The 23386-nt window shown below is 59.4% G+C and overlaps 15 protein-coding genes across 15 annotated transcripts; 4 read left to right on the top strand and 11 right to left on the bottom strand.

Annotated features, from left to right (window-relative positions):
• Window positions 1-1003: 1003 nt before the first annotated feature.
• Window positions 1004-1644, bottom strand: A1Q1_00599 (signal peptidase I; the record flags this gene model as incomplete). The annotated part of the gene is made up of 2 exons (XM_014325914.1): window positions 1004-1267; window positions 1375-1644. The coding sequence occupies 2 exons, from the start codon at window positions 1642-1644 to the stop codon at window positions 1004-1006; spliced, it is 534 nt and encodes a 177-aa protein (XP_014181389.1).
• A 750-nt stretch (window positions 1645-2394) lies between these two features.
• On the bottom strand, window positions 2395-2811 carry A1Q1_00598 (uncharacterized protein; the record flags this gene model as incomplete). Its single annotated transcript, XM_014325913.1, has 1 exon — window positions 2395-2811. One exon carries the CDS (start codon window positions 2809-2811, stop codon window positions 2395-2397), a length of 417 nt encoding a protein of 138 aa, XP_014181388.1.
• A 59-nt stretch (window positions 2812-2870) lies between these two features.
• On the bottom strand, window positions 2871-3350 carry A1Q1_00597 (uncharacterized protein; the record flags this gene model as incomplete). The annotated part of the gene is made up of 1 exon (XM_014325912.1): window positions 2871-3350. One exon carries the CDS (start codon window positions 3348-3350, stop codon window positions 2871-2873), a length of 480 nt encoding a protein of 159 aa, XP_014181387.1.
• A 515-nt stretch (window positions 3351-3865) lies between these two features.
• On the bottom strand, window positions 3866-6075 carry A1Q1_00596 (uncharacterized protein; the record flags this gene model as incomplete). The annotated part of the gene is made up of 3 exons (XM_014325911.1): window positions 3866-4841; window positions 4904-5068; window positions 5264-6075. 3 exons carry the CDS (start codon window positions 6073-6075, stop codon window positions 3866-3868), a joined length of 1953 nt encoding a protein of 650 aa, XP_014181386.1.
• Window positions 6076-6528: 453 nt separating this feature from the next.
• A1Q1_00595 (uncharacterized protein) lies at window positions 6529-6855 on the bottom strand (the record flags this gene model as incomplete). Its single annotated transcript, XM_014325910.1, has 1 exon — window positions 6529-6855. One exon carries the CDS (start codon window positions 6853-6855, stop codon window positions 6529-6531), a length of 327 nt encoding a protein of 108 aa, XP_014181385.1.
• Window positions 6856-6909: 54 nt separating this feature from the next.
• A1Q1_00594 (uncharacterized protein) lies at window positions 6910-7320 on the bottom strand (the record flags this gene model as incomplete). Its single annotated transcript, XM_014325909.1, has 1 exon — window positions 6910-7320. The coding sequence occupies one exon, from the start codon at window positions 7318-7320 to the stop codon at window positions 6910-6912; it is 411 nt and encodes a 136-aa protein (XP_014181384.1).
• A 492-nt stretch (window positions 7321-7812) lies between these two features.
• A1Q1_00593 (uncharacterized protein) lies at window positions 7813-9003 on the bottom strand (the record flags this gene model as incomplete). Its single annotated transcript, XM_014325908.1, has 1 exon — window positions 7813-9003. One exon carries the CDS (start codon window positions 9001-9003, stop codon window positions 7813-7815), a length of 1191 nt encoding a protein of 396 aa, XP_014181383.1.
• A 417-nt stretch (window positions 9004-9420) lies between these two features.
• On the bottom strand, window positions 9421-10216 carry A1Q1_00592 (uncharacterized protein; the record flags this gene model as incomplete). The annotated part of the gene is made up of 3 exons (XM_014325907.1): window positions 9421-9427; window positions 9485-9873; window positions 9920-10216. The coding sequence occupies 3 exons, from the start codon at window positions 10214-10216 to the stop codon at window positions 9421-9423; spliced, it is 693 nt and encodes a 230-aa protein (XP_014181382.1).
• Window positions 10217-10534: 318 nt separating this feature from the next.
• Window positions 10535-11707, bottom strand: A1Q1_00591 (uncharacterized protein; the record flags this gene model as incomplete). The annotated part of the gene is made up of 3 exons (XM_014325906.1): window positions 10535-10827; window positions 10902-11519; window positions 11608-11707. The coding sequence occupies 3 exons, from the start codon at window positions 11705-11707 to the stop codon at window positions 10535-10537; spliced, it is 1011 nt and encodes a 336-aa protein (XP_014181381.1).
• A 1996-nt stretch (window positions 11708-13703) lies between these two features.
• A1Q1_00590 (ribonucleoside-diphosphate reductase) lies at window positions 13704-15013 on the top strand (the record flags this gene model as incomplete). The annotated part of the gene is made up of 2 exons (XM_014325905.1): window positions 13704-14036; window positions 14084-15013. 2 exons carry the CDS (start codon window positions 13704-13706, stop codon window positions 15011-15013), a joined length of 1263 nt encoding a protein of 420 aa, XP_014181380.1.
• Window positions 15014-15723: 710 nt separating this feature from the next.
• A1Q1_00589 (uncharacterized protein) lies at window positions 15724-16454 on the top strand (the record flags this gene model as incomplete). Its single annotated transcript, XM_014325904.1, has 2 exons — window positions 15724-16299; window positions 16341-16454. The coding sequence occupies 2 exons, from the start codon at window positions 15724-15726 to the stop codon at window positions 16452-16454; spliced, it is 690 nt and encodes a 229-aa protein (XP_014181379.1).
• Window positions 16455-17467: 1013 nt separating this feature from the next.
• On the top strand, window positions 17468-18996 carry A1Q1_00588 (uncharacterized protein; the record flags this gene model as incomplete). Its single annotated transcript, XM_014325903.1, has 3 exons — window positions 17468-17608; window positions 18342-18480; window positions 18662-18996. The coding sequence occupies 3 exons, from the start codon at window positions 17468-17470 to the stop codon at window positions 18994-18996; spliced, it is 615 nt and encodes a 204-aa protein (XP_014181378.1).
• A 553-nt stretch (window positions 18997-19549) lies between these two features.
• On the bottom strand, window positions 19550-20371 carry A1Q1_00587 (uncharacterized protein; the record flags this gene model as incomplete). The annotated part of the gene is made up of 7 exons (XM_014325902.1): window positions 19550-19617; window positions 19663-19729; window positions 19770-19807; window positions 19879-19891; window positions 19939-20010; window positions 20071-20154; window positions 20198-20371. 7 exons carry the CDS (start codon window positions 20369-20371, stop codon window positions 19550-19552), a joined length of 516 nt encoding a protein of 171 aa, XP_014181377.1.
• Window positions 20372-20517: 146 nt separating this feature from the next.
• A1Q1_00586 (uncharacterized protein) lies at window positions 20518-22122 on the top strand (the record flags this gene model as incomplete). Its single annotated transcript, XM_014325901.1, has 3 exons — window positions 20518-20528; window positions 20577-21721; window positions 21827-22122. The coding sequence occupies 3 exons, from the start codon at window positions 20518-20520 to the stop codon at window positions 22120-22122; spliced, it is 1452 nt and encodes a 483-aa protein (XP_014181376.1).
• Window positions 22123-22464: 342 nt separating this feature from the next.
• A1Q1_00585 (putative EF-hand protein) lies at window positions 22465-23329 on the bottom strand (the record flags this gene model as incomplete). The annotated part of the gene is made up of 4 exons (XM_014325900.1): window positions 22465-22547; window positions 22652-22686; window positions 22752-22899; window positions 23068-23329. The coding sequence occupies 4 exons, from the start codon at window positions 23327-23329 to the stop codon at window positions 22465-22467; spliced, it is 528 nt and encodes a 175-aa protein (XP_014181375.1).
• Between the last annotated feature and the right edge of the window lie 57 nt (window positions 23330-23386).

The following is a 23386-nucleotide window of genomic DNA, read 5'->3' as shown; positions in this document are numbered from 1 at the left end:
CTCTCGCTCGAGCATGCTCCACAGACTCGGATGGAATCAGTCCGAATGCACTGTTATTCTGTTAATGAATGGTGCATGCGATCACGCGTGCATACGCGCCATGCCGATATGCTTTCCATTAGCTTGGTGCATAACAACATCACCACCTGTACTGCAGATCATCAGCCACCCACTGCAACATTGCGCATGACGCTGTGGCGTCCATGATCTTCTAGAAACGCCGTTCCCTCATACAAACGGGCCAGTTTTCATCTGTGACAAGTCTCGGCTGTCCGTGTTTTTCACCGCATAACCTGACATCACGCTGCATGTACTCGAGGCGAGGTCGCCAGTTGCGAAGCACGAATCCGGCGGCTTGATTTCATCGTCGATTGGGGGACATGTCGTTACCGTCGAACGGCGCGCCGGGCGTGATTGGGCGCTGAGTGGCAACGACCGAGGTGAAGTCATGACGTCAGCCAGGACAGTCGAGTCTGGACCGAGGTGCAGACTGTGTGTGCTTGGAAACTACCGTGGGAGACTCGCGGCGACATGGCGGCGTCCTCGCTCGCTTTTCCGAGCACCTGCTTCCAGTGCTACGAGATAATTGTCGTGCAACAAGCCAGAGAGCCTTGAGGAAAGCGAGTCAGTGCTTGGTCTTCTGGGGGTACAGGTAAAGCTGCACCATGTTGGCTCCCTCCCTCAATCTCATCAACAGCCGTGGACCCCCAGCTGGAGGCATGCTGTTGTCAGCGTCTTCCGGATATATTGTGACGAATGTCCAGAAGCTATGCAGGCTGGGCTACTGCCGTTTCTTAATCTGTGGATGAGGAATCAGTATTGCGTCGAATGTCTGTGTCAGCTGATGCCTTATCTTATCGGCTCGGACGACCTCGGTGGTGATGCAATGCAGATGTGTGCTTGATATGGTACAATGCTAGTTCTGCCACGGGGTCGGGCTAGGTCCCAGTTCCGTGATGTTGTTGCCCAGTTTCCTGACGCCGTTCGCGAGCTGTCTGTTAGCTTATTGTTGCCACTGGGCAGCTTCCGCTGAAAGGCTCAACACCTCGACATTCAACGACCGGCTCGAGGTGAGGATATACAGCAGCCTCGGATAGGGAGGCCCTGTCGCTTTGGTGCAAGTCCTCGGCTGCACACCAGCGGCATCACTCCCGCCTACACTCACATCGTACGTCGCCTTGCCTCGAATCATCGCAATCGGCACTGGTCCGTAATGCCGCGAGTCAATGGAGTTGCTCATGTTGTCGCCCGCGACCCAAACGTGGCCCTTGGGAACCTGCCGTCAGCTGTTTCTAAGGCTATCTGCGAAGCTGCAAGAGACCCTATAGCCCCAGACGCCTGCAGAGGACTGGTTGCAGGAGTATGTATACTCACCTTGATGAACACCCCCTGTCCCCTCCTCTCAACAACATGTCCCGCGAGCCATCCCGGATCGTCGTCAGACCGCCTCGGCTCAACCTCGACAATATCACCCGGCAATCCGACGACGCGCTTGCACACGGCATACTCCGGGTTGCTGGGCGAGGGGAAAGTGACGAGGTCGCCGCGCTCCGGACGTCGGTTGCCGCCCATCCATTTCGGTCGCCAGTACGCGAGGGCCGATACGACCAGGATTGAGCCGTCTGCCGGAAGAGTGGGAAGCATGCTCGTCCCGCTCGTTCCGCTCACTTCACCGACATAGGCGAGCACGAGGTGCGCAAAACATGCCACTTGGGCGGCGTACAGCGTCACCTTCGCCGAATAGCGGAGACCTGGCCAGCGGCGTTTTCCGCCTGGAGGTGGGGAGGAAGACGACGAAGAGGAGGATGAGGCCGAAGGTGAGGAGGATGAAGGGCTAGTGGTCGTGACTCGTCCTGTTGTCCGAGTCGAGGCGTGTCGGAATTGCGTCGGTGCTTGCCGCACCAGAGGGCGGACGCGGCTCAGCATGGTTGATGCGGTCAAGCAGAGCAAAGGTGGAGGTCGAGTGGTCAACTCGAAAGGAACTAGAGATATCGGTTCAGGCACGGCCGGCGGAACCAGATTTCACGAGATGGAATGTCGGCATGGTCGCATATCCGATATGGTCGGAGAGAAGGGGTCAACGGAAGTTGGTATTGCTCTTCGACTCCTTGTGCAACCGAGGAGGGCTGACCTGTGCTGACTCGCTGCAGAGCATACGAATGGCCCTCGGGAATGGGACCTGGGGAACGTGGTCGGCTGTATAACTCTCGCTGTTTCCAGTATCCGCCTCCTTGGCATCCGTCAACCTGACAATCCAACTGACCAATGGTCCCCGGCTAGAGCATAAAAGCTCAAATGTTATGCATGGCGCTTATATCACAGTTTTCACAGCGACACGTTCTTGCTGATCTTGTTTGGACTGGGGTATCGTCGACTGATGCAGGGAAGGGTGGTTCACGTCATGCCAGGCTTGTCGTCGTCCTCCCGAGACAGAGTAGAAGAGCGGCTCCAGCGGCAACGTGGTGCGTCGATAGTAGCCTCATCAAGGACTGAAGCGCCGACACCGCGATTCTCCGGCTCCGGAGAAGACCGTCCCTTGTCGTCCAAAACGAGCTTGTACGCGATCAGCAGCTTTTCGGTCTGGGCGCAGCGCTTCTCAGCATTGGCGGCGCGGCGCTCAGCCTCCGCCACGGCTTCCTCGGCATCCCTCGCCCTCTGTTCGGCAGACTTTGCTCTCTCCTCGGCGTCGGCGAAATCCTTCCTGACACGGCGTTGGGCCTCGGCGATCTTGAGGTCGGCCCCTGTTTCAGCCTCTGCAATCTTCAACTGCGCCTGAACCTCGGTCTCGCGGGCAGCATCCTCTGCTTGCATTTTGAGGTTCAAGAGGCCGTTTGCGCGACATTCTGCAGATCCGGCTTGCTCAAGCGCCATTAGGACATCGCGTTCGGCCGCCCGGCCGCCCGGTGCTTGAACTCAGCCGTGCTCGCCCTTTTCTCTGCGACACCGAGCTTGCGCTCCACCTCAGCGACCTTGTGCTCAGCGCTACGGGCTCTGCGCTCGGCTGCCTCGCTGCGGCACAGGAGCGTGCGGCACTCATCCTTGTACGTCTTCACCTCGGTCTGGGCGGCATGATGCTCGATGCGGAGGAGCTGCAGCTCGACTTCGCACGTGATGTCGGCGACCGCGATGTCCTGGACGTCGTGTTCGTCTGTGGCGAGCGTGGAGGGCGGAGCCGCAGCAGGGAGAGCAGTGGCGGATGCGGTATTCTTCGGGGTAACCTTGCGGCCGGCCTTAGAGTCGTTGTGGTGCGTCTTGGCCTTCTTGATCTTGCGGGATTCTGGGGCAGGCCGACGGGCGCTCGGCGAACCGCTGTCGTGCGCATTGCGCTGCTTGTTGGGCGCGGAGGTCATGGTAGATCAAGGGAAGGAAGGTCGGTGCCTTTGGCGGCGTTGTGAGTTGCGGGCGAGGGAGGCGGCGAGTGCCCGTTTCCTGTCGCCCAGCGACTTGCGATAGCGCTCACGCGAGTTTGTGTGTGCTCGATGGCGTGGTGTCTCGGCTTCGGTTGAGGTTGAAAGAGAGCAGGTGAAGTGGACACAGTCGACGCAGAAGGAGTTCGAGATCTTTCGGCAATGCCCTCCGTGATCAGCTTCCGCCCGTCGATCGTGTTGCTGATCTCCAGCTTACGACTTCCTCCTGTCGGCGGACGCTGCAGCTGAGTTGCTGATGCCTGCTGTGCTTTCTAACCGCTACCCACAGGCTGACTCTCTGATCTAATGCATCATGTCATACATTCGACATACACTTATCCACAGGCTTCTCGTGCCCTAGCAATCGTCCAATCCTGGATGTGTTCTGCATAGCTTGTCGTATCGTCCGCTGGTGATCGCCTCCATGGGCCGTATTCTTATCAAGCGAAGGCAGAGTCTCACTCGATAACAGGTTTGACTTCGTTGGCATTTGCGGGATGGTCACGAGCGTCAGGCTGAGGCGCCTCGCCAGCTGGTGCTTGCGTCTTGCGCTGCTGTGGAGGAATCCGCTCTCTATCATCCAGCACGAGCTTGTAAGCGTCGACAAGCTTCTCAGCCTTCTCTGCGCGCTCCTCAGCCTCAGCAGCCCGACACTCGGCCTCAGTGGCTCGGCGCTCAGCCTCAGTCTTGGCCGCCTCAGCCCTTGCCACCCTGTTCTCCGCCTCGGTAGTCTTGTTATCGGCCTCAGCCACGGCGCGGAGCAATGCGGCGTTGGCGGCCTGGACGCGTGCAGCGGCGTCGGTCTCCGCCGTCAACGCCCTCTTGTCTGCGTCCGCGACTGCACGCTCCGCCTTGGCTCTGGCTTCCTGTGCGGCCTTGTCCGCCTCCTCAGCTCGCTTGGTCCAGTCGGCGACGAGCTTCCTCTGCCGATCGAGCTCTTGCTCTGCTTCCTCGGCCCGCTTTGTGGCACTGGTAGCCTCGCGCTCCACCTCCACAATCCTGCGCTCCGCCCTCAGCGCCCGGCGGGCTAGGGTCACGTTTGCCTCTCGGTACGTGCGGGCGTGGACGTCTGAGGCGCGCAGCTGGGTGCGAAGGGCCTCGATCACGGATTGCAGGCTCGTCATGTCGGCTGCAGCGGTCTGGTCCTGAGCCACGGGGCCCCGTAAAGTGCCAGGCGACGAGGGATCGGGCTGGGAGTATACGTTGCGGAGAAGGTTAGGGCAGTGGGGGTCTGATAACTCAGATTGGCGTTCCGCTCGGCTCCCATTCGTTAGGTCGCTTTGCCAATACCGCAAGCGCGGGGCCTTGCGCTTGTGCTCGTCGTCGTCTTCCATGACCGTGCGGCGCTTGAAGAACTTGAGGTACTCCATCTCGGTAGAGGAAATATGCGGGCGGCGGAGGTTGTTCTGGGAGGGCCGGGGTCGGTGGAGAGAGCTGGTTGGTCGACGCGCTTCGCTCGTGGCAGGCTTGATGCGTCACCTGAGGGTTTGGCTGACCCCTGTAACGGTTTCCTGTGATGCTGAGGAGCTACCGCAGGTCTGGAGGAATAGAGAGTGGCGAGTGAAGAAAGCGCAGGCACAGTGTGACCGTCCTTCGTATGTAGCGGATCTGCGCGACCTGCGCCCTCCATCCGCTTCCGCCATCTCCATGTCTCTTCATATCTGCATCGCAAACCAGCAGCCAGTTTCCACTCCCATCGACAAGCTTTACAGGTCACATGCATGCATTGTAAACACCGGTCTCTCCGTGGTATCTGCTTCTAATAACTCTAACCCCCCACAGGATACAGCATCATCGGTCTTGGACCTATCGCGAGGGCCATTGAGGCGACGACACTTGCTGAGGGACGCGCTCACCGGTTGAACAGCCGCACATGGGTAGTTGGAGCAAATTGAACCCTTGAAGCCCTCGCACTGCGCTCCTCCCCAAACTCAGCTGCAAGAGCCTCGACCTTGGTCTTCTGGTCATAAATCTCTACTCTCAGTTCGTCACAGCGCCGCCCCAGCTCCCTCGCTTTCTCCTCCGCCAGCTCGGTCCTGCGCTCGGCCTGCTGGGCTCTGGCGGTGAGCTCTGCGTTCTGTTCTTCCAGCGTTCTTGTTTCAGCCTCAGCTGCCTGAAGACGGGTTTGGAGCCTACTGATCTCACTCTGCCAGAACGTGGTGTCCTCACCATCATCTTCGTCGGACGCGGAGAACTCTGCCTCGGACCAGTTGGCGGCGTCGGGGGAATCGCACTCCGAGTCGGAGAACGTATCGGCGTACTTGGTTGCTGGAGGAGTAGCTGGTGTTGCGGCTTCTGGGGTCGTCTGAGCTGTCGAAGCTGCAGCAGCGGCGCTATTGCTGTCACTCGTCCCGGTGGCGGAAGAATCATCGCCACGTTCACCTTTGAGGTCGTCGATGAACGCCATGAATCTGCGATAGCCTGCAACGTGCGCCATTCCGGCTTGTGTGTTGTGCCACGCATTTGCGTCGCGCGGAACGCGAGGGGCTAGAGGCGGAGTCGCAGTTGGGCAGGTCTGAGCATCTGTGTCGGTGTCGGCGCTGGAGGTGTCGGTACTCTTTGGCAGTCGGGGTCTGGGGCTCGAGGGTGCGAGGTCGATGGACGCCTTGCGCTTGCGTTCCTCCATGACAGGCTGCCCTGGCGCATCTAAGACAATCTGGTCATCCATGCTGATCACGGAGAGAGAGAGAGAGAGGTAGGGTTACAAGAGGTGGTAGGGCTCGGGCGAGACGAGAGCGGGGCGTCGTTGGTGGCGAGAGAAGTGTGAGTGTAGCGCTGTACCAGCAGCGGCGCGAGAAAGGTAGCCACGTAGTGCGTTCAGGATGTACGTGAGGCAAGTGGAAGAAGGAAGGGCTGTACGTAGATATGACAGACTATTTGTGCGATAGGAAAAGTATGGAGGAGAAAGACAGGCCGACGTGAGTGTTGCAAAGTAAATATGGGCGTCCCTCTAGCGCAGTTCACTCACGCCCTCCATCCGCTTCCGTCTGCCGATCATGACCTCGACCTCATGCCTCATGGATGTTGCCTCGTTCCAGCATTTTACTCTGAGTTCTCTGCGCATCTTCGCATAATGAAGTCTGTATATGCATGGAGTGCTGGGTACCATCTGCGGCTTTCCCTACAGTATGAGAAGAGCAGCCCACTGTTGATTGCCACCATCCGTGCCTTCGCGCCGCTCCGTCCCGTCTGGCAGCTCAACGCACCGGCCAGCAATCCGGTCGCGCCTCAGCCCCTCCTCAAGTATCCCGATATCCTTCAGAACAAGCCTGTACGCCTCCACCATCTTCTCCGCCTTCTCTCTGGAGCCTTTCTCCTCGGCGGTGCGTCGCTCAGCCGCCTGAACTGCCACTTCAGCCTTCTTCCTACGCCCCTCTGCCTCGGCCAAGTTCCGCTCAGCCTGTCCCCTAAATGCTTCAGCCCAACGAGCGCTGCGCTCAGCCTCCATGGTGCGCTGCTCCTGCTTCTCGGCCTCGTGCTGTGCTGCCTCGGCGCGTGTCTTCTAGACACTGGCGTCGTGTTCTGCTTGAGCGCGGGCACGGGCTGAGACTTGCGACTCCCGCTCGGCAGCCAGGGCGCGGCGAGTGAGCTCAGCGTTGGCGTCGGCGTACGTCTTTGATTCTGCTCTGGCGTCGCGAAGCTGCGTGCGCAAATTGTCGAGCTCGGCTTGTTGAGCTGTCGCAAGGTCCAAGGAGGGGGGCTGCTGGGGCTGAGACAAGATGATGGGTCGACGGGGCAGGGTGGCCTTCATGAGCGGAGTGGGGTTATGTGCCCTTGCCGGGCGGGATTTTGGCTGTGTGTGGTCTTTTCGGCGCATACGAGCCTTCTTGCTCAGACGAGGCTGTTTCGCCGGCTGGCGAGACTCGGTAGTATCAGCGGGTCGAGAGTCGGGCTTCTCCTGGACGTCATGCATGTCGATGCTCATGTCGGCTGGCGGAACGACACCGCAATGCACACTCGGATCGTCACGGGACGACGTTGCTGGTGGCGAGAAGGAAGACAGGTCTGTTGCCGGTTGCTGCTGGAGGTGCGGGCGTGGCGTGCACTGAATGGCAAGACCTGCTTCATCAGGCCCCTCGCCGTGCGCTACCAGAAATAGGTACTGGGAGTTGAGCAGCGGGTGGGGGGATTGTGAAAGATGAGGAGAGGATCCGCAACTTGTCGATGTCAAGGATGCTAGTAGGTAGCGTCCCGCGCGGTGGAGTTGGCTGCGCCGCTGCGCCCTCGGATCCCTCGATCCACGTCCGCCCGCCGATCATGTCTCTGCACGTATGGCCTCGAGTCAGCAGTCGATTCTCGCTATTATTTGGGGGATCACAGGCTACATGCATATGCGGTCTAGACAGGTCTCTTCGTGTGATTCGCTGGCCACTTCTATCACCAGCAGAGGGGAGGGCATTGTTGATCAAGGCGACTTCGTGGGGATCTCAGGGGGCATGTAACTAACGAACGGAAGCGCCTGTTGGGGGACTTCAGGCTTGTCGCACTCAGCCCGAGAGTGAATCATTCGAACATGCAGGTTCTTAGCAAACCGGACCCTCGCCGCCTTCGCGCTTCGCTCGGCGCCAACATCAGCTGCGGAGGCTGCCACTTCCCCGTTCAGAATTCGGACCTCGGTTGCAAGTTCTTCGCAGTGCTGTTGCAACGCTGCTGCGCGCTCCTCCGCCTCCTCAGCCCTGCGCTCAGCCCGCAGCGTCCTCGTCGTGAGGTCCGCATTCGTCATTTCGAACGTCCTGGCTTCGGCTTTGGCTGCCCGAAGCCGTGTCCAAAGCGTCTCGATCTTGGCGTGCAGACTCGTGATGTCGTCGGAGCCCTCTGCGTCGGACTCGAAGTCTTCTTCGCTGGTCGCGAAGGTGTCTTCGAACTCGGGTCCCTCCTCGTTGGTCGCGGTGCCGTCTCCATTGAGCCCAAAGTCGTCTTCGTCGGATTGGGAAGCCTCTTCGACTGCCTCGCTGAACTCGACTTCCTCATCGTAGGTTTCGTTGACCTCGTCCTCATCGAAAGTCTCATTGAGGTAAGATCCCTCTTCGAGAGTCTTGTCTGTCTCGGAGTCCTCTTCGAAAGTCTCGTCGAACTCAGCATCGTCCTTGACGTCGCCGGCGGATCTGGTGAGAGGCCACAGAGGGCGTCCGAGTCCGACAAGGTAGTCGCGTTCAGAGTTGATAGTTATCTCGGGCACGGTGAGGAGGTCTGGGGCTGTTGCTGTCATTGCTCTCGCTCTAGAGTTCGAAGTCGAGGCGGCGCCATCGTTTGCACGTGTCCCACCGGTGGCGGGCCCCTCATCATCTCCAGCCTTGGAGTTGTTGACGAGCTTTTCGACTTTCCGGTAGCTCTCAGCGTGCGCCTTGCCCGCAGGCGTGTTGCGCCACACGCTTGAATCACGCAGGGCGCGGGGCGCTTGAGGCGCTAGAGCCAGAGAGACTGTAGAGGAGGCCTCTGAACTGGGATCCGCGTCGGCGTTCGTTCTGGGTTGGTGCAGGCGGGTTCTGCAGGAAGAGGAAGAGAGGACGATGGACGCCTTGCGCTTGCGTCCATGGGGCGAGGGAGACTGTGCGAGTTCTTCCGCGCCGTCGTCGAGGAGGAACTGAAGCTCCATACTGGCGTAAACAAGACACTAATCGTGCCAGCTTTGGTGTGGCTTCAGCGAGAAGGTTGGAAGCCGTCTGGCGGCGAGAGCAACAGCAACCGCCTCACCGTCGAGGTAGTAGTAACGAGTGACTTGGGTGTGTTGGAAGGGAGCGTGAGTTAGTTGGTGAGGAAGGGGAGCAGAGGATGGGCTTGACAGTTAGTGGTGGAAGAGGAAGAGCGTAGAGAAGATATGAGCGATGTTAGAGTGGCAAGTGAGTATGTACAAGTAAACAACCCTGTCCCTCTAGCGCAGTTCACTCACGCCCTCCATCCGCTTCCGTCCGCCGATCAAGTCTCGAGCCAGTTGCACTGCATCTCTGGAACCATGCAAGTGGCTTCATGTATGCACATGGAGTCTGTACACACTAGTACACACGTAATGCTCTCACGCACTATGCTTATCATGGTTTACGTCGCAACCCGCTTGTGGCGCATGAATGCGGGCTCACCTGCCGACGGCAGGCTCGACCTCCTCAGCAAGCAGCCCATGCTCCTTCAGTACGACCTTGTACGCCCCAGCTCTCTCCTCGAATCCTTTCCTCGTCCTCTCCGCCTCGTCCCTGCCCTTCTCCGCCTCTTGGTTCGCCCATTCAGCCATGACAGCCCTCTCTTCCGCTTCCTCAGCCCTCATCTTCATCTTATCCTTCGCCTCCTTCTCTTCCTTCTCCTTCTTCATCTTCTGGAGCATAGCCTGCGCCTCCCGCGCCAAGTCCTTCGACCTATCCATTATCTTTGCCTGCCGCCGCTCGCTGATCTCCTTCATATCACGCCGGTGCAGCCTCTCGGCCGTCCTCGCCCTCTCCTCCATCTTCGCGAGCTTGGACTTTAGGTCTTTGACCTGCGTGGCCAGCGCCAGGACCTGCTTCATGTGAACCTGCACGCACTGAGGCGTCCGCTGCCTTGAGCTGGGCGCGGAGGGATTCGTTCTCGGCTCCCAGATCGGTAACTGGTGGGAGAGGCGGGACCGGTCCAGTATCGGTTCCAGAGTCGGGCGGGACGTGCCCTGCGAGACGCTGGGTCGTGCTGCAAGGTGTGCTGCAAAATGCATCGACGGCACTGCCGGTGGCAGCAGCGTTGCGGGCTCTCTTCGGACTCGTACCCACGTTGGTGCTCTTGCCCACTTCCGCTTCCTCGTCAGAGGAGAGGACGATGATGTCGCGCTTTTCCCCGCCTTGACGCATGATGGTTGGGATGTGGTGTTGAAGGAATGAGTGAAAGAAGTGGAATCGATGCGAAGAGCTGACCTTCTTGACTGATGCCGACGCCCTCATTGATGCGGTCCCGTCCTGCGCCCATCTCCGTCGCACCCTCGCGTCATCATCTGTGTAGCTGTGGTCACAGTGTCTCGTGTACCGCTGCCCGTGCAAGTATGCCAGTGGACCGCAAAATCTGCTGTAAGTTCCTGGACGCCGTCCGACTCTACTCTTCGCTTTTCCCAGACCTGCGACGTCGACCTAAACCCTGTTAATACATGCATACCTTCACCACATCTACGCCGTCTACGCCGTCTGAGCCCCCAGATCTCCCTCGGGCACATCAAACCCAGCCCAGGCCCTCATGGTGGGTACATCGACGACGCCCTCGCGTCCTTCAGCGATAGACTTGCAGATGGCGTCCGCGACGTGGTCGACGTGGATCGGGTGCGTGCGCAGCGTCTGCGCCGTCTTGCCCAGAATGCTCTCCTCCGAGAAGGGCAAGGGCAGGTGCAGCCTGTCGTGGAGTCCGGCGCTGAGGGAGACGGCGAATGCGGGCAGCGTGCTAAGCGGGCGGGTGTGCGAGTGGTACATGAGACCTGGTGTTAGCTAAGACCGTCGCAGAGTAGCTGGGGGAAGAAAGCGGAGAGCGAAGAGGAGAGGATAGACTTACCGGGACGCATGATCAGCGGGTGCACATTCGTCTGCGGCGTGCACTTCTGGATGATCAGACCCTCCGCCTCACGCTTGCTCCGGAGGTAGCCTTCGGGCACGATGGGGGCGAAGCCGGTGCCGGCGGAGATGTAGACGAACGACCTCGGAGACGGGGCGCCGTCAACGAGGTGCGGGTGCTGGAGCATCGTGTCGAGCACCGAGATGGCTGTCGTCAGCTTGGTACGTTCAACGTTACAGCTGCGTTCCTCACCCGAATCCCGGTTCATTGCATCGTATCCCTTCCTCTTCTCCGCCGTCGTCTTGAGCGGGTTACTGTCGACCCCGGAGCCAAGGACACCCTGCGCTACAGCCTTGAGTACGCCCAGGGGGTTACCTTGTCGGACAGCAGCCTTGTACCCCGCGTCCTCGAGCAGGATACCGAGCGTGTGCACGACGGCCGTCTTGTTCGAGATCAGGTCGGCAAACGTCGATGGCTCAAAGGCAGACGCCTTGTGCCACTGCACGCGCTGCACCCATTTTGGCGTGTGCCCTGCTGGGGTCGTGTATGGCGTTCCGGAGGAGGACATGCTGGAGACGTCCCAGCCCCTAGAGACGGCGGCCTTGCACACGGCCGAGCCTGCGGTTAGCTATGAGCGTACGAAAGGGCTTAAGCGAGCGCGGAGAGGATATGAAGGGGAAGTCCCACTCATGGAGTCTTGACTTACCGAGGAAGCCGTTCCCGCCCACGACGAGGAGGCGCGGGACTGTTGTTGATACCGAGGCCATGATGATCGGTTGGATCCGGTGGATGGAGGGAGATTTCATGGTGAGGAGTTCCGGATGGAAGTGGAGGGTCATCTACGGGTTTCCCACGATCGCATCGTGCCTCCACAGGTGGAGGTCGGAGGTGGAGGTCGTCCAGACCACACAACTGGGCCGTGGGAGTGGAGGTGTTGTGAAGAGGTGTGAGCGGAGAGAGAAAGCGCCGACTCCCTGTATGTACGTATGCAAGCTGTCTCTTCACTATTGCATTGGCATACATAGCTTCATCCATGCGCTCTGAAACTCTGGAGACGACTTATGCAGCTCAGTCAAGGACGAAGCACTGCGAGGGCAGCTGACCGCGGCGAGCTCACTGCGCCCAGTCCTATTACATGCAACTATCTCATGCGCTTGTTTCTGTGACTGTCTGTGGCTCGATGCTAGTATGCTGCGGGCTCTGCGCAGGTGGAACTAGTCGGGGACTCTAGCAGCCCACCCAAAAACGTCGGCGAGCACAAGAATCCGAGCGGCGAAATGTTAGTACGGTTGGTTGAGCTCGAACTGCCGACGCTGCATAACTGGACTGAGCACGACCGGCGTTTCATCGCTGAGCCGACCGCATCTCAGCGATCTCAGCGATCTCAGCAGCTCTGTACCATGACCTTGCATATCTCTTCCATCTTTCGGTCCTCTCGGCGTTGGTCCACCACTCTTCCAGCTCCACCACCTGCAGTACACAGCCCTGCACCGCTACTGGCTCTCACCCGCATTGTCGCGCCTTGCAGCCTCCTCGTTCGTTCGACAACTGCGCATTGTTTCACCACTAAGTCGACGTCGCATTGTCTAATCATCTTCGATCGCGCCACCGCTTAATCTGGACACCGAGCCATTCCGAGATTAAACTGCGGTGAGCGCATTCATGAAAGCGGTGGAAAGAATGGTCGGCCGAAGTGAGGAGTGGGCCAAGTGAATAGATGTCTGCTTCGGGAAGCTAGTTGGCGAGGTCCTCTCAACATGACAGTGACGCGCCCAGTGCGTCCTCTAGCTCATGAGCTCATATCAGTCGCGTCTACGTGACTCAGCCTTCCCACGGTCGCTCGAGTGAGGGCCGAATGGCGGGTCGAGGCGTCTTGGGCCTAGGCGCGACCACCGACCGATCCGCGCAGCGCGGCGTCTTGGATTCTCGTGACCTGGAATGTCTTGAAGCTCGGAAATAATCTCCGCGTGCCTCCGCAAACTATCTCTTAGAATGCCGCACACTGTCGCTGTGACATCACCATGCCGCAGCGAGAGTTTAGGCCGAAGAGTCCCCGTTATCTGATAAACAATGGTTGTCATGATGGAGCACGCGGTCATGTTCGGAACATACAGGAGATCCTTGCCAAGCTTTGAGCTTACTGCAAGAGGCAGCAGCAGCATCGGCAGAACAATGGGCGCGCGCGGTTCATGAGAGGAGGCTGGTCGAGATGCAGGGGTGTGTGGGTGCGACGCGTGCACCGTGGGACAGCTGACGTGGATGGATAATTCAGGGTCGCGGGGGGCTAGCACCGCGCTCCAACGAGTCATGTTTGTGTGTTGGCGCGACGCGACTGACCTTTTTTCAGGACGCGCAGCTAAACACACGTATATAATTCACGTGACTCTGTGATCCCTCCAGCCAACCAGCGTCCAGCATTCGACCAAAGATCAGCCCCAGGCTTGATCTCGCACTGGCAATGTTTATCACACCCATTCATCCGCCCAGCCAAACCCTGCAAGGGGAGACGAACTGTCGGCCGGATGTCCCGTTGCGGTGGTTGCGGTGCCCAGGACACAGGGCGTTCAATGTAATGGCGCGCAGGAGGCCCAAGCCCGAGCTCATGTTCACTCCAGCGCGAAAAGGAAACGCGTCTCCAACAGACTCTTAAGCGCACTAGGTCAGACGCCCATCTGTAAGATTTCTCTCATCTCACCACTTCACACCACGCACGCATCTTGCTATCTTGCAAGTCTATCCTGGTAACCTGCCCCCGTCCTAACCCCCCTACTGCCTGCTCTCTTGCCTTTAATCTCTCCCACCATGGCTGCCATCGTCACCCCGTCCAAGGTCGCCGCGGCCGCCCTCGAGAACTTCTCCATGAACGAGGCCCCCAAGGACGTCCTGTCCAAGCTCAAGGCTGCTGCCGCCAAGGAGGCTGGCGTCGACGCCAACGGAAAGCCCCTCGCCAAGGAGGAGGCCGCTGCCAAGGAGGCCACCCCCGCTGCCGAGGAGGATGCCGACTGCTACAAGCCTGACTATGACGCGCCCGTCGAGAAGCGCTACGTCGGTGACCTCGAGTGCGAGGAGGCCGACGAGCCCCTGCTCAAGGAGTCGACCGACCGCTTCGTCCTGTTCCCCATCAAGTACCGCGAGGTGAGTATCCGTATGGTGACGCGTGACTGGAGCTGACTCAACCGCAGATCTGGCAGATGTACAAGAAGGCGCAGGCCTCGTTCTGGACCGCCGAGGAGATCAACCTCGCGCCTGACCTCCACGACTGGGACAACAAGCTGAACGACAACGAGCGCTACTTCATCGAGCACGTGCTCGCCTTTTTCGCCGCGTCCGACGGTATCGTCAACGAGAACCTCGTCGAGCGCTTCTGCGGTGAGGTGCAGATCTCCGAGGCCAAGACGTTCTACGGCTTCCAGATCATGATGGAGAACATCCACTCGGAGACGTACTCGCTCCTCATCGACACCTACATCCGTGACAATGCCCGCCGCCAGTACCTGTTCCAGGCCATCGAGACCATTCCCTGCATCAAGAAGAAGGCCGACTGGGCTCTCCGCTGGATCTCGGACCAGCGTTCGTCGTTCGGCGAGCGCCTTATCGCTTTCGCTGCCGTCGAGGGCATCTTCTTCTCTGGCTCGTTTGCGTCCATCTTCTGGCTCAAGAAGCGTGGTCTCATGCCCGGTCTCACCTTCTCGAACGAGCTCATCTCGCGCGACGAGGGTCTCCACACCGACTTTGCCTGCCTGCTCTTCACGCACCTTCGCCGCCGCCCGCACCCCGACACGATCAACAAGATCATCAAGGAGGCGGTCAAGATTGAGCAGGAGTTCCTCACCGAGGCCCTCCCCGTCTCGCTCATTGGCATGAACGCCAAGCTCATGTGCCAGTACATTGAGTTTGTCGCCGACCGCCTCCTCGTCGCCCTCGGCAACGACAAGGTCTGGAACTCGGCCAACCCCTTCGACTTCATGGAGATGATCTCGCTCCAGGGCAAGGCCAACTTTTTCGAGTCGCGCGTGTCCGCCTACTCCAAATCTGGCGTCAACCAGTCGGTTGGCAAGACAGCAGAGGAGGCCGCCTCGGGTCGTGCCTTCTCGCTCGACGAGGACTTCTAAGCGTGCAAACACGCGAGCGCCGCGAGCGTGCTCATTAGAACAGTAGGATTAGTCAGCAGTCTTAGCTTTTGTAGTAATATTTATAGACCAACACCCTTGTATGCAATTATTCCAGACACCCCGCTTGCTGCATGCTGCGTACTGATCTCGTAAGGAGACTCTGCGGAGGAGCGAAAGTTTGGAGCCCTCAACCCCTGACGCGCATTCATGACGGTGGTTGACTCAACCATCGTCAACTTGACGTCAGCCCCCCCGACGCGTCGCGTATGGCATGTCTGGATCATTTCCGACGCGTCGCGTCAGTTGAGTGATCTGGGCGTAGGGGAAGATGGCTGACACTGACTTCTGCAGGCAATACCGGCCTAACCTGCCTGCACGCTCCTGTGGCCTTTTGCCTCACTGAATCTGAAGAGTGCCTCGCCGTGCATGTATGAAGCGTCCAAATCCAGGCGCGAATGGACTCAGAACATGCCTCTGCAAGATCGACGTCACCCGCTGGATGGTTATCCGGGGAGTCATCCATCTCCGTTCGCCGTGCATCTTTTACAGTCTACCTCAGAACTCTCTGTGAACGACAGCGGGTCATGTTCCTCCCCGCGCCTGTCTAAGGAGGAGGTTCTGCATTGCTCGAGCTGGAAACGTTCTGGGTTGGAGGGGTGCAGGCTCAGTGCCGCCACGAAAGACAGGCTCGACATGGCAGTGAGAGGAGCATGAGCCTGAACATCGCCCCTACACGAGACTACGAGAAGTGGGAGCTCTGCAGCACTCGTCTGGGGCACTGCACACATTGTACAAACACATCGCCCATCTCATCATGCATTCGGGCAGAGACGGTAGGGCAGGAACCCAAGGCCAACTTTCCCACGCTCGTCTCGATCGCTCGGGATGTTGGATCGGGTGCCGCAAGTACCCGAGCTGATTCGCCGATCCGCTGTCCACCCCGTGAAGAAAGTCTCGACCCCACCGACTCAGCAAGCAAGCAAGCAAGCAAGCAAGCAAGCAAGCAAGCCCGCGACCGCGAAGCCCGCGCCTCTGCCCCGCCTCGCCTCGCCGAAAGAATGGCCTCACCCTCAGGCAGCCGCGAAGCCCGCGACACTTGCGACGTCGATCTCAGCCATGTCTCGAGCTCGTTCACTGGAGCGTCCGGAGCAACAGCGGCAACAGGGGCAACCAACGACCGACCGCCGCCTCCGCCTCCGCCGTCGCCTCTGTCGCCTGCGTTCAAGCCATCCGAGCCCTTCACGCTGTACGAGGGCTACTCCCCGTCCCTGTATTGGGAGGAGCGGGTGCGTCTCGAGAAAACCCGAATGGGACTCGACGTGCCCAGAACCGAAAGGGTGAGACTGGTCCTTGGGCCGCCGTTCGAAAAGCCCGGCAGCAGGAGGCGGATCTGGGTGCGTCCAGAGGACGTGAAGGGGCTCGTCCAGGTGCCCAGGCGTAACTGGACTGAGGAGGCGATGCTGCCGTGCTTCGATCTCTCGTGCAGGATGATCATCCAATACCTCACGCGTATTGATGTGGGGGGTTATCTCGGCGATATCATACGTGAAAGTGAAGCGTCGACTCGTAGACGTAGATCTCCGTAGACGGCATAGAAGATTAGGTTTTTTGGGCTTTTCATCTCTTGACCACACGGGCGTACGGTACTTGGCTATGTGTATGCGCGCACGATTGCTTGGACGGCGGGCTGAATTTGGACGTGGACGGTGGCAGCATTTCTAAAGGCAGTCGCGTGATAATGGTGTCCCTCTTTTCCTTTCAACACACTTCCACCGGGTTGCATCAAAGATGTGGAATGCTTCACTGACCACTACTGACCATGTTGCTTGGAGCCATGCATCATCCGTGACGGTCTTCCATCACCGCCTCAAAGTCACCCCAGGTCCTGCAATTGGCCGAGCTTGACAGCTAGACGTGTCCCAGCCGGGATTGCGGGATGGTTGTTTCTGCCCGTTCTATGCGGTGCAAGTCGCGCCAGGCACGTTCCGTCCGCTGGCCATATAAGATACAAACAGCTGACCCGCACGCAACATCACACCCCAGCCGCAGCATGACGATGAGTCTCCTCGACGCACACTGGACGATCACGAAGGCGCGTCTGCAGGGCTTTCTGCTCGTATGGGGTGGAGTCGCCGCGTACCAGACGACGAGGGACTACTTCTACCCTCCACCGCCGGAGGAGGTCAACGAGACGGACGAGTGTGACGTGAGCGAGCAGGGGGGCGAGGTCACAGTCCGACTCGTTGACAGGGGACCTGAGCCATCTCCTCTTGTCGACACAGAACACTTCCAAGCACGTCTAGTTTAGACCCCCCTCCCACCGAAAACTCCTCGGGAACACCGGTCCGACCCGCTGAGAACTCAATATCGCGGTCGCTCTCTCTTTGCCCGCCCACCTCGGGCAGTATAAAGTAGTCCAGTGCGACCCTCACCTACCCCTTCGACACTCGCAACATGTCCGCCCTCCGCCAAGTCTGGGCAGGATACCGCTTTACGGGCTACGTTGGTGACACCATTCGTGAGCTCAAGGTTCTGAGGCGGTGCCTGCGGTGCGGAAACGGTCCGCCGGCCCCGAGGTTTGACGCCGGTTCGAGAGTAAGTCTGTTTCAGCGCCAACGGTTGGCTTAGTTCAGTAGGACCAGTTAGATGATGCACTCTCTCATGATATCGTTGGCGTAAAGCATACTGCGACGTTGAGGGCATTGTTCGTCTGTGCTGCGGAACACAACTCGGGGCAGTTTTCCCACGGGCGCCATCCCTTCTCCTGGCCACAATTTACGTAACAGCCCTATCCTCGTCCACTCTCCCACGCCCGCCCTCCATGACATGAGCACATCTGTTGTTGTCCGCCATCCTCACCCCCTCAATCACCGTCGACATCTTGCCGCCATCGACCATCGACAAGGGAAGTGATGGCGCACACGTCCCACTCGCTCGACACGCCTGGAACGCGGCTCGCGCCCGCTGACGCGTCGGCATACCTCCAGCGCGTGGTTGCGGGGACGCTGAATCGGAAGGGATTCGCGGGGGCTGAGGCTGGCGCGCTTGCTGAGATGGAGCGTCTGTTGGAGAATCGTGAGTAGACCTGCGCTTTCTCTCATTGCTCCAGTTGTATCTGCCACAAACACCCTGTCTGCTCTGATATTCTCATGAGCTGCGCGTCGGACGTCGGACCGAAGATAGCGGCGAACCGAGGGAATGATAAGCTGTTTCTCCCGCCGGGACTGGCTTCACCAGCATCTCTACTGGTCGCGGAAGAGTTCTGGGGCAGAGGGCGATGATCGAATAGCTTTCCTGTCTTCTTGCGTAGCTGACCCCAGACATTCAGCGCCTGTTCGTGCTGGCACAGGACTATGCCGCCTTCTCGGGACGCAATACGCCGTATGCGGGCGACCTTGCGCGCGCGCAGGCCGAGAGTGGCTGGGACGTTGGGCGGTTGAAGCGCGAGGCAAAGAAGAGACGGATAGGTGAGTCAGATCTTGCGCAGTGCACACTGCACGTGGTGTGTTTGCGGCGCAAGGGCTGCATGGAGTGCGGAATGGAAGGCGCAGCGGTTTGCTCGCTGCACCATGTCCGCGCTCCTTCTTACAGAGCTGTGCATGTATACGTCCAGCTGTCATTCCTATGTATACGCAAGCTGACTCCCAGCCCTGCCTCTGCCCACGGCAACCGAGCCGCCCGAACCCCCACAGCCCCTCACGCTCGCCTCTCTCCCAGAACTGGGGAGTGACGAGAAACCGCGTCCCGTGCCGCCACCATCGTACGCGTTCGACAACGCGCCCCCTCTCCCGCAACCATGGACTTACAAGCCGGACGAGGTGCCCGCCCCGCCCCCGCCGGGGAACAAGGTCACGAGCGGTGTGCTCGACTTTATCAAGCTGACTGCCACTGAGAGGGGAGATATTCCGCCCGAACTTGGATTGGTGGACTACAGGAGACGAGAGGGCAAGCGGAAGTGGGGCACGAAGGGGGCTGGCGCTTAGTTGTATACATTATGTTACATTGTTTCTACATGGGTATCGAAGAGACTGGGGTCAGCTAACACCCTCGAGGCACTAGCTCACTGGTTGTTGATGTCAGAAGAGTATGGCGGATGGTGAACTTCGCAGTTTGTCCGAGACGCAGGTTATGTGCGGGCTGCTGTCAGCTAACAGAAGAGCACCAATGGTGAAGCTCACGCTCTGAGTGGCCGCGCATGAGAACGACGTCTAGCATTTGGGCAGCGTCCGTCACGCACGGGAGGCTCGTCTGACCTCAATTGTCAAGAGTGCGCACTTTCTCCTCGGTCTGCTATCAGCTCTCGCTGGCGAAAAACCCTGATCAGCTTACCTCGGAGCGACGCTGGTCTCAGCTACGAATAGGTCCCGGCGAGCTCACCATCACCTGGTCGTCAGCTTCGTCACCATGATCGAAAGCTTACATCACTCGTCATCGCTGTACTCCTCCTCGTCCTCATCGTCGTCGTCGTCATCGTCCGAGTCCGCGAACACATTCTCCTGCCGCTTGCGCCTGTTGTCAGCTTCCCATCAGACGATATCAGCTCACCGCTTCTGGTACGGCTGCAGCTGGCTCGCGCCCTTCGGCGGAACCTTCTTGGGCGGTGACTGGGCTGTGGTGTCAGTTTGCACGTCAGGAAGACTTCAACTCACGCCCAGTGTGCGCCGCGCGTTGGAGTTCGGCCTGTTGCGCACGGATGCGTCCTCCGAGCTTCTCGATCTGGGCCTGAGCGTTAGCTGCGTGCCAGAGGGTAACGCACGTTGGCCGCGTCGAGGTCAGCTTGGACGGCTGCGGCACCTGGATGTCAGTGTTTGCTCGACGTTTCAAAGGCAGGGATCGCCGGTGGAGGGCTAGAAGAGGCTACGCACTGCCCTCGTTTCGCTGGTGGAGGAGCTGTTGTCAGCTTTGACGGAGCACATGGAGCTCACCAGGAATGCACCGTCGAGAAGGAGACCGATATTCTCGGACACAGACGCGGCGTCGAGGTACACGCTGTTCTTCTTCGTGGCCGTGTGGATCGTGAGCTGGCGTCAGCTGGCGAATTGCAAACCCCAGCTCACCTTCCTGCCCCCGTTTGGACGGGTGTCGACGCTCATGTCACCTTTGATCATGGCCCTGCTGATCTCGTCGACATTGCTCGTGTCCTGTAGTTAGCTAAGGCAATTCCAACGCGCAGAGCTGGCTCACCTCGCCGATACCGATCCAGAGCTGGAGGTTGTTTGGTTCCTGGGCGTTTGGGCGGAGCCAGAGAGCTAGCTCCCAAACGCCATCCTTTGCTCTAGACTGGACAAGGTAGTGCGATGTGTGTCCTGCTGCGACGGAGTAGATCTGCTCCGTGACGTTGAGGCTGTCGAGCGACATGGTGCCGCTTGTTGGTAGCCGGAGGACGCAAAGTTCGGTTCAAGCGAATGGACGACTGGACGATGGTCATCTCGTTCGCGGTATCGTTATCGGACGGGGCCTTCCCTGAACACCTCAGGCTGAGTCGACTAATCACAGAAGGCGGAATGTCCGTAATGTGGGCTAATTACAGCGGGTATTAGAAGTCGGGATTACATTGTAATAGTGGTGTAGAAAAGATCTTTTCCAAGGCCGATGACGAGATTTTCCAATCCTCAGGGCTTGCGCCTGGCGAGCGGCAAGCGGCGGCGGACATGTGCCGCTCCTCCCCAGCTCAAGATCCGATATTCTCTTCATCTTCTCCGACAACGACTCACCTCCACAACAATCTTCCACCCCTCCTCCCCTTCCCTTTCTTACCAATCACCCACTCGACCGACCATGGTGTCCATCGCTGCGACCACGCTCCGAACAGCCCGCACAGCTCGTGCAGTGAGTTAATCCTCTCTGCCCATGCTAACTCTCAGCTCCCCTCGTGCTCCCGCGCTCTCGCGACGGCCGCCGATGCCGCTCCCCAGCAGCCTGCCAAGCGGCGGTTCGCCAAGCTCGACGATGGACTTACGTTTGACGACTTTGTGTCTGGCGAGCCTATCCCGCCTGCCTCCGAGCGTGTCGTGCTCGGCAACACGTCGCAGCCGCGTCTCCCGAGTTTCCTGAAGCACCCCATCCCGCGCGGCGAGTCTTACACGGGAATCAAGAAGGACCTGCGTGGTCTGGGACTGCACACGGTGTGCGAGGAGGCCAAGTGCCCGAACATTGGCGAGTGCTGGGGCGGCGGCAAGGGCGCGGCGACGGCGACCATCATGCTCATGGGCGACACGTGCACGCGCGGGTGCCGCTTCTGCTCTATCAAGACGGCGAAAGCCCCGCCGCCGCTCGACGTGCACGAGCCCGAGAACACGGCCGAGGCCATCTCGCGCTGGGGACTGGGATACATTGTCCTGACCTCCGTGGACCGCGACGACCTCGCGGACGGAGGCGCCAAGCACATCGCCGAGACGATCGTCAAGATTAAGCAGAAGGCGCCCAAGATCCTTGTCGAGGCGCTCACCCCCGACTTTGCCAACAAGGGAGACGAGACGATCAAGACGGTCGCGACGAGTGGACTCGACGTCTTTGCCCACAACATTGAGACCGTCGAGCGGTGCACGCCCTTTGTCCGTGACCGCCGCGCTGGGTTCCGCCACTCCATCGAGGTCCTCCGCAAGGCCAAGGCGTTCGCGAAGGAGGACGGAAAGGAGCTCCTCACCAAGACGTCGATCATGCTCGGTGTCGGCGAGCAGGAGGACGAGGTCCACCATGCCCTTCAGTGTGAGTAGAGTTGGGGGCCGTCGGTTCGAGCCGAGGGCGGAGTGTCGTCGCTCCGTATCCCATCCCGGCCAGCTTTCTTCTCTGCGAATCCCAGCTGACATCCAGGTCTCCGCGACGCCGACGTCGACGTCGTCACTTTCGGCCAGTACATGCGCCCGACAAAGCGCCACATGAAGGTGGACCGCTACGTGGAGCCCGTCGAGTTTGCGCGCTGGAAGGAGGTCGCCGAGGGCATGGGCTTCCTGTACGTTGCGTCGGGCCCGCTCGTGCGCTCCTCGTACAAGGCCGGCGAGTTCTTCATTGAGAACGTGCTCAAGAAGCGTCGTGCGGCCGCGGCGGAGAAGGCCGCGGCGGAGCTGGCTGCCAAGAAGGAGCAGGAGGGCGCCGAGGCCAACCTCTAAGCGGGCTATCTGACCGCTGTCAGATGAGGTTTCTCTGAAGGCTGAAGATAGACTTGGAGATCTGGACCACGAGGACGTTGCATTCCGAGCCGGCGAGCATTCAACAGCGCCAGCGGCTCACACATATAAACCAACATACAACACAGATTCTGGATAAAAACTGTACGATTATGCAACCCGGATAGACTATACATTATAAGAGCGCTGCTACATTCTGCTACTGACTGAAGACTCTGGGCGTTGTGGGGGCCAGGGCGCCGTCTAGGCGACAGGGCTGTAACCCGCTGGCCGCTGGTGGGTGACGGAACGGTCCGGTTTTCTGAGCGTGAGACGTGGTGCCGCTCACTCGCCATCGAGCATGATCGCGATGAACTCTTCCTGCGAGATCTCGCCGTCGCCGTCCATGTCAAACTCGTCAATCATCGCTTGTCTGGGGGTCAGCTTATCCAAAAGCCCCCTTCAGCTGCGTAGCGAATGAGCCAATCCACCACTCGTCCCTCAATGCAGAAGACTAGCGGGTGCCCAATACCGGCCATAAGTGGAGTAATACCAGGTGCGTAGATGCTATGGGTACGCATCATGGCCGACCCACAAGGTCATGGACGCCAAGCAAGGGAAGAAGAACTCACAACTCCTCGTCGCCGAGGTGCTCGCCCAGCTCCTTGGCGACCCGGCGCAGGTTCTTGAGCGAGATGCGACCGGTCTTGTCATCGTCGAAGAGGGAGAAGGCGCGGCGCAGTTCCTCCATAGGGTCTCGCGCCAGAATCTTCTCCGTCACTTTGTGTCAGCTGATTACGCGGACTTGTTAGCTGCTTCAACCTCGGCATCACCCAGCGCAACCATGCACACCACAAGACACCGAGAGGAGATACAGGGGAGCAGATTGAGGAGCTCAGAGAGTACACATGCCCTCGCTTCCTCGCTTCGCTCGATGTTGACACTCACTGACTTTCTCAAAGTCGGCGAGCGCCATAAGCCCGTCTCCCCGATCATGGTCGCGGAGGATCTTAAGCACCTCCTGCTTTCTGAGGTCAAAGCCGAGTGCGCGCATGGCGACCTTGAGCTCGTGGTAGTCGATGAAGCCGTCCTTGTCCGTGTCGAAGAGCTCGAACGCGTCGCGCACCTCGCCGCGTTGCTCGTCCGTCAAGCTCGGTTTCGGGGGCGGGAGCGATGCGCCGCGCCTTGATGTGCGGGGGAAGCCGGACATGATGTCTAGTGAGGATGAGAGTGAGGGCGTGAGAGTACACCGGGGTCCCCTTGAGAG

The sequence above is a fragment of the Trichosporon asahii genome, assembly GCF_000293215.1.
Source record: "Trichosporon asahii var. asahii CBS 2479 unplaced genomic scaffold scaffold00025, whole genome shotgun sequence".
NCBI lineage: Eukaryota > Fungi > Basidiomycota > Tremellomycetes > Trichosporonales > Trichosporonaceae > Trichosporon > Trichosporon asahii.
Note: the sequence above shows the minus strand (reverse complement) of the source record. Positions and strands in the feature narration are given on the sequence as shown.